Here is an 8341-nt window from a genome sequence, read left to right as displayed (position 1 = left end):
GTAACATAACAGAAAGGCCACACAGAATGACTGCAAAATATCAAGACCTTTGGGATAAAGCAATGTGCTGCATAAGGAGCACATGGAAGTTTGATTCTCAACATAGATGTACTTTCTATGTGTTTGCAAAAGTCCAAGAATCAGGGAAAGGAATTTCCCTGGGAGCATCCCATAGCATGAGAGTAAATAAATAAGAAAAAGATGAGGATCTTTGGTGTTCAATATGGAAACGGGAACCTGTTTACCATAGAGCTTAAAATGGGAACACAGCTACAAATAGTGCTGCTAAAAATGGGATGTTATGTCTTCTCTCTTCTATCGTATAATTTATGTCTTCTCACTTCAAAGAGTAACACAGCATTTCTTTGAAAAGAGTGCTGTGATCTGAGGTGTAAGTACCAATATGGTCCAAATGTGTGTTTAAATTTGTGCTCATGATTAAATGCCTTCCTGACTCAGAGCTGTACACATGTGATGTTGTGTGTTTACATTGCCTTCCACCTGTGTACCAGACCTTCAGTTTCTGGACCTGGCACAAAACTGGGGATTCAGAAGTGTCCTCTAACTCAGTGAATGGTATCTTAGAAGAGCCATGTTCACCAATGAAAGAAAAAAATTCAACATCTCTCACTCCTTAGTTTCTGAACAGACTCAGGTATTAGAATCAAGGTGCTGTGGTCCCGACGACACTTAATTAGATGTCTCTGTTGATGTTAGGGTTAGGGCTGGCTGTTAGGGTCTCTCTGTTGGTAACTACATGTAATGTAGTTGCATTGCCTTACTTCTGTACATTGCTAATACAAATTGCAAGAGCATGTTAGTTCCTCATATACATCTAACTTGCATGTTTTTATAGTTAAGCTGCACACCTTGACATAGATATCACTGCCGTTCTGTCAGTTATCTTAGCAGTTATTGACCTTACAGTTTACATTATGCATTATACTGGGCATATGGCAGTTTGCCTTGCTCTGAATCTTGAACTGCTACAATATAATCAGATTATTGAAAAAAAAAAAAGACAGAATTGTTGACTCTTCATACTGATCCTATAAAATACATTTCAGTTATTAAGGTTTGTAAGTCATTAATGGCCATAAACCACTTGTATTATATTAGTCATATTGAGTTATCAGTTATCCATTTTGTACTGCCTTCTACATTCTCCTGTACTATCTCCTTACTCTCTATATACCTATGTATGTGTTATTTTAGTGAAAGCATTTGTTACCTAATTGTTTTTCACAGCTTCCTGTAAAAATGTAACAAATGTAATTCTGCAGTCTTGTGAGATAAAATTGGAGGGGCTATGTGGCATATCAGTAGATCTTTTATAAAAGAGAAGTTTTCACATGTATCTAAGGGAAAGAATATTTTTCTTGAAGACATAAGAATAAATTTGGAACAGATGAGTAGACATAGTTAAATAAAATTTGTAAAAGTGTAGGTAATTTATGCATTCAGGTTTTGTTATTTTGCATGCATTTTCACTTTAATTGCATAAGAATTTATTACTCATTTTTCTAGCCACTAAGTTATTCTAACAAATTGTTGTGCGTTAGGGACACTGTGTTAGCAGCACGGATGAACATATTTGTCTCCTTCTTACCCAGGGCATCCTCAAGAAAACAAAACCAAATGTAACATGAAAGTTGAAAGTAATAAACATTCTTCAGCCTTACCGTGCTGTATCTATTTAACATCTAATTTATTCCTATGTCATCAAGTGGTTTTCGTCTGCTGTCCATAGAATTGCTATTTCCACTGTTTATTAATATGCAGTATGTTCATCAATTATCTTGCCTTATTTAATGAGTAATTAAATGTTCCTAGTTTGGCCAAAAAATAATAATACAATAAAAATCTTAATTGGCTTCCTTTCATGGCATGATCAGATAGCCCGGTCTCCAGCTGTCAATTGCACTAAACATTGATTGATAGGTTCAGCCAACACAATTATGGGAAATGAAGCATATTTTTGAAAAAATACTGGTGGAATCAGAGGCTGTAGGGTGTTTTTTTTTCTAGATGTATATTAACATATTAAAGCAGGACTGAGGTGTGAGAGTGATTTAGGAATTGTGTTGGAGGTTTTTCTGTGCAGAAGAATTGTCCACTAAATATTTAAGAAAAGCACCACTCCTTTCTTGAGTGCAGAGCATATTATACCTATTCTTTCCTTCCTGGAAGGTGAACTATGGTACATTCTTGGGTTTTTTTCTAATTCATTGCACTTTCAGTACTGTAGCAGCAGTAACAGAGTTAAGGCAAAATGAAGCTATATTCTGGTTAATACTCATGGGTTTTTATCACTATGATAAAATAAATGTTTTCAATGCTGTTGCAGGAGAAAAAAGCTCTCAGTAAATACACCAATCTAAGAGTTGGGAGCAAACAGTTTTTGCTCTGAATTTCAATTTCTCCCAGGTTTTGGAGCCTTTACCATCGCTCCTTTTTGTTACACAAGTTGATTGCTCACTTTTGGTTTGGTTTTTCTACCACTCTCTGGGCTTTGCTACTTCTTTTTTACCTCCACTTTTAAATCTGCTGCTCCTGCAAAGCTTTATCCTCCTTTTTTTGTACGTCTGTGACGTTTTGCTTTCACATACATATTTTCTCTGTTATTCTCTATATCTGATTCCTCTTGGGCAGATCCTCCTATCTATTTTCTGCCTTTATCTCCAGAACTTCATCATGGAAAATTCATTGACAGCTCAGGCTCAAAATGAGTGTAAATCTATTCTTCTAAACATTTCCACCATCCTACTTGCCATCCAAGATCATATAGCAGCACTCAGCCAATCTTCCTCCACAATTTATGGAAAGCCTGTCCCTTTCTTTCTATACAGACAAATGCCACTTTTCATAAGCTTTTTCACTTCTTAAGATTTCATGCGCATTCTCCTTGGCATTTGTATTGCCAGTCCATCCGAAACACAGCTGTTAACACTGCTGCCCTCATCGGTCAAACCATACTTATATCTTTCAATCTCATCTTTATCTTCAAGATGTTCCACACTATTCTGTCCAAGCCTATAAGTCAGATCAAGTGTTTCTTCAGCCCAGCAATTCTGTTCTATACAGATGTTAAGACTACATATTCTTAATAATTCCATGACATCCCCCATGCCTATCATGACTTCACTGTTCTGTAAATTACCTGTTCTTTTCGTTCTTTGTCTACAAATGCTCTTTTTCCACAGTAGACAAAAAATGAAAAATTCATAGCCATTCAGATAATGAAAAAATGAAAATAAATCACTGGTTCTGGCCATGTCCCACTTTACTGTATTTCTCCATGACTTTCTCATATCTTTGGGGCAAGGTTTTACTATTTCTATCTTATATATCACACTAGTCTGTTGTTAGCCCTAAGATAATTTATCAATCATCTTGAGGACTGCTGCATGATTATAAATGGATTTAAATAAACATTAATTGGCTGAATCTTTGTTTTCACAAGCCTTCAAAGAGTGAAACATATTCATAGATACCAGAGATTGGACTATTTTTATTTGGTTGTTATATCCTTTAGTGATATTCTTCTTGACAGGGTGTTCTCGGTCAAGTCACATTTTCAATGATCTAAGTAATAGATATACTACTACATCCCTTTGGATGTTTCTCTGTTACACAGTCTAATAGATCACTTTTTTAAAGGAGTTGGTAGGAATGTAAAATGCTCTTTAGAAGTGTTAAGGATTTTCACTACAGTATCATTGACAAATCCAGCTCTCTGAATATATTATTTTTGTACTTTTACAAGTGCCTGTGGCCATTTTCCTCCTCAGGTAAGCCAGTGAGCTCATCCATTTGGAATATTTCAAGTGCCTTTTGTGGTATTTTGAAAATTCTTTTTGTGGAATTCAGGGTCTGCTGAGAATGGAACATTTTCTGCATTGCAGGGATCCAGTGAGGGGGAGTGAAATGCAGGACATCCACACTCACTTTGAAGCATATTGAAAAAAACTCCTCTTTCGCTCACCACAGATTCAGAAGAAAATATAAAATATGTTCTGATAAAATGTAGAGCATGCTTTTCCAGACTGACATTAACTTAGTGCTATTTTAGAAAACTTCATTGTTGCCAATTTGCCAATAGGTACAATGTCTACAACCTGTTAAAACATGAACTTTATCTGAGAGAACACTGGGGGAACATAGTGGAAAAGTGTTTGCTATGCATGTCTATCCATACTCCAAGAAAGATGTCAAGGGTGACATTTCTAAAAGTATTATGTGATTGCCCATGCCAGAAAGCAATAAAGTAGCTGAGTGACTCCCATTTCAGGCACGTGCGGTATAAGAGGTCATCCTCTAAGGAGTCCTCTGCCCATCAGTAGCTGAGACAGTGCCATGAGAATGTTTTGCCACATCTGAAACCCCGTAATTTACACATTAGTAGCTCAGAGGTAGCAGTAGCATTTGTATCTAGGCTATTACTACTGGTGAGAACTGAAATGAGGACCTCTGGCCTGAAACAGAGTGGTTATTATACCACTTGTAGTGAAGATTTCCATTTTCAACTTGTTGCAGTCAATAGTCTATGACATTGTGAGTCACTTCAGGACCAATTAACTGCAATCGGGTATTAAGTGTTGAAATCCCTTACGCTGTTATAGCAGTGTGCAAGTTTTGGCTATACCAATTCCCCTAATGGTAGAAGGAGTAGGCAGGTATAATACTTAGTATACTTATATACGGGTTAGTACTCTGAAAATTTATGGAAAATTAAACCAGGTCATGCATTATCAGAATAAGATTATTTTTGTGAATAGGGGTGAGTAAATAGTAAATACAACCACAAATATATAGGTTATTAAACAGTTGGTTTGGCTTCATTTTGACAGAGTTAGTGTAAGGTATCATTAGTTTATTCTTAATTTGAAAAGAGCTAACAGAAATAATGTTTTGATATTGTCTTGAGATGCTTACGCTCTAGGCAGACACATGGAGGTCAAATAAACCTGGGCTTGAATCGTGAACAAATGTGCACTAAGACAGAAAAGTTTTCCATTAATTCCACCTCGCTCTGTATTTGGCCCAAAATAACCCAGAAAGCACTCCATTAAGGACATGATCTTTTTAATGCACTTATCGGACACTGAAAACATGCAGATGAGTAACTAAGGCCTCCTGGGAGGCCCCTGCCCATGAATGTTTTCAGGACTGAGGTTTTAAGGTATATGTGGTGACACTTATCTAGCTGTGGATTCGTGAACAATACTGACTTTTATACCAGAAAAATTTTCTTGCATCTGTTTTCCAGCTGGTGGAACAAGATAATTTTTCTTGTGTATTATTTAGGCATCCCCTATCTCCGTGTTGGACATGGAAAAGATTAAGTGATAAAAGAGAATGTTTATTCCAATTATTTTTACAATAAGATACAATGAATGCTAAATGTGCACATGCTGTTTTTTCTGTTAGCTTGAATGTCTTATGGCTTCTGTTGTATTTCATTCTTTTAGGCTTTTCTCTGACCTCTGCCCGTTACATAGCCATACGTATTAGATGACTTTGGGACTTGCTTTAAATCAACAATGAAGGGATTATCTAGCAGCCGTAGTCATCATCATGGGGTTACCTGTGACCCTCCATGTGACAGTCTGCCACACCACCCGGACAGGAAGCCATATTTGTTAAACCCGGTGGACCCCCATCCTGCAGACCACCCGTACTACACTCAAAGGAACTCTTTTCAGGCAGAGTGCATGGTGCCCTACAGTGATCAGATTGCCAGCAGCACGTTTCCCCGGAGGCATTACAATTCCCACCATGAACTCAAGGATGAGTGTGCTCTGGTTCCCCATGGAACTGCCAACAAGACCAACCGCATTCCTGCCAACCTTTTGGACCAGTTTGAGCGGCAGCTGCCTCTGAATCGGGATGGCTACCACACTCTGCAGTACAAGCGGACTGCCATGGAACACCGCAGTGACAGCCCAGGGAGGATCCGGCATCTGGTTCATTCTGTCCAGAAGCTCTTTACCAAGTCCCATTCACTGGAGGGACCATCCAAGGGGAGTGTCAACGGGGGCAAAGCGAGCCCGGAGGAGCCGCAGACGATGAGGTATGGGAAGCGCAGCAAGAGTAAAGAAAGGCGATCAGAAGGTAAGCCCAGATCCAATGCATCAGGATGGTGGAGTTCAGATGACAACTTGGACAATGATGTTTGCGTTTATCATGGTCCCAGTGGGGTCATGACCATGGGAAGATGCCCTGATCGTTCTTCTTCCCAATACTTTATGGAAGCCTATAACACTATTAGTGAACATACTGTGAAGTCATCCAGAAGCAATAATGATGTCAAATGCTCTACCTGTGCAAACCTGCCTGTGAATTTGGACTCCCAGTTAATGAAGAAAAGCTCTTGGTCCTCTACATTAACCGTGAGCAGAGCCCGTGAAGTTTACCAGAAAGCATCAGTTAACATGGACCAGACAGTGGTGAAGGCAGAGACGTGTCAACAGGAACGGTCATGTCAGTACCTCCAGGTACAGTGTGGAGAACTGATTGCTGTTAACTGTGCTCTGCCTTGTCTCAGGTGTTTGTGGGGGATGGAGGTTTGCTCTGATATTTCAACTTTCCCAAGAGGTCACTGATCACCAAACAAGGGGTAATACTGCCAAAATTAAAAATAAATCTGCTTATTCTTTTTTTCTTTCTTTTTTATTTCTTTTTTCCAGCATTCAGTATTTCAAAGAAACAGTTCATATTGGAACAGGCTTAATTTTTTATGTGGGAAAAATAAGACCTTTCTATGTACTTTTTGAATTTATAAGGCAGTCACAGTAGGGGTATAGGGAATTTGATGTTGTAGTGCTTGCACTTAGCATTACAATGTCAATTAACTGAATGTTACCAGGATACAAATTCTTTGATTTCTGTAATTTCAAGATTTGCCTTCATTTACTGCTTATTTTATTATGAAAGCTTTTGAGACCCTTTTGAGAAACTTTGGGGTACCTTAATACTTTCTCCAGCAGGAAAACAACCTACTTTCCTTTTTGCCGTAGAATATAAATTCTCATAAAACAGTTATTGTAACATGTCCAGATTTGTTTATCTGGCTATTCCTCTTTCTCATGGCTTTGAGTCAAAAATAAAAAATCAAAAGGTTGAAATTATTGCTTGTTCTGATTATACATTTTAGGAGTACATCACCTACTCCCTCACAAGCTGTTTGCAGTTAATACAGCGTCACTATTTTTCACCAGTATTGTATCTTTAAATGTCAAGAATCAGATGTCTGCTCTTGGAGCTATCATACTGCCGGTGAATGTTTGTGGCAGGAACATGGATCAGAAAATATTAAAACTGTTTCATTCTTAGGAGAGCTGTGGATAGCTTTTATGCACTTTAAACGAAGCACTTATGGCACATCTAAGTGTGTGTGTAAGATGGAACAACGTTGCACAGAGAAGAGAGAAGACCATGAGGAAAAAAGAGGTTTGCTAAGATGATTTGGTTTCATTTTAATGTAGCGGGACTCTTGTCTATTTGTATAGAAACTGTAGCGAGTTTTCTCATATGGGTGCTTTAATGAGACAAGTCAGCTTCCACATTCTGTTGTTTAAGTCAGTACGCAGCGAAAGCGTAGGACTGAGGCATCCGCATTTAAAAATTGATCTTAAAAGGTTTTATTGAATGGCATGCAAAATATTTTTGAATGCCAGCCTCTGGGATTCTAAGATTTAAATGTAAAGAAATGGATCTGTGTATTTGCTATTAATTGTTAGGAGAGTGGGGTAGGGGGAGAGGGGGCAATATGAATGCTCAGTGTGTGTTTACAGCTGTACATCTGGGCTGGGGAGGGAGAGGGGTTTCAAAATAGCCTCAGGCTGCAACCTTTTCAGGGTTTTTTTTTGCATTAAGTCTCTTTTGTCTGAATTTTGTGAGTGAGAAGAAATCGTAACTTTAGGCTTAATTGTTGTGGTTACTTTGGACCCTGAGATTTCTTTTGTTGATGTTTTTGTTTACTCCTTCAATCTTCCTCTCAGGTTTAGATAAAATAGCTGACAATTCAGTATGTGACCAGATGGCTAGAAAAGAGCGAAAAACTGTGCCAGCATCAGCTTTAAATGAACACCTCCATAGGGACTTTTAGATAATGTTTAAATGACAGGAATAGACTCTTGAAGTGGAATTAGAGGACATTATCTGTGTCTGTATGAAAATATGTCCAACAATTGTCAAGGGCAGGAATTAGAATAACTACATTTTCGCTTAGAATAACTAAATTCTCACTCTGTTTCCCACGCTCGGTGGTAGTTTTATTTTGGTTTTCATTTAATTTTGTTTCATTTTTTTATAATTGTATGCTTGTTTATAAAAGCCA

General features: G+C 38.0%; 1 protein-coding gene across 2 annotated transcripts in view; it reads left to right on the top strand.

The window, feature by feature from the left end:
* Positions 1 to 5543: 5543 nt before the first annotated feature.
* DLGAP1 (DLG associated protein 1) overlaps positions 5544 to 8341 on the top strand; it is a 145728-nt gene continuing 142930 nt past the window's right edge. For both annotated transcript variants that reach the window (XM_074146920.1, XM_074146919.1), the window contains exon 1: positions 5544 to 6497. In XM_074146920.1, the coding sequence (XP_074003021.1) occupies positions 5544 to 6497 (954 nt within the window). The remainder of the gene's footprint in view (positions 6498 to 8341) is intronic.

The sequence above is a fragment of the Numenius arquata genome, chromosome 4 (assembly GCF_964106895.1).
Source record: "Numenius arquata chromosome 4, bNumArq3.hap1.1, whole genome shotgun sequence".
Taxonomy (NCBI): domain Eukaryota; kingdom Metazoa; phylum Chordata; class Aves; order Charadriiformes; family Scolopacidae; genus Numenius; species Numenius arquata.
This window is presented reverse-complemented; position numbering and strand designations above follow the sequence as displayed.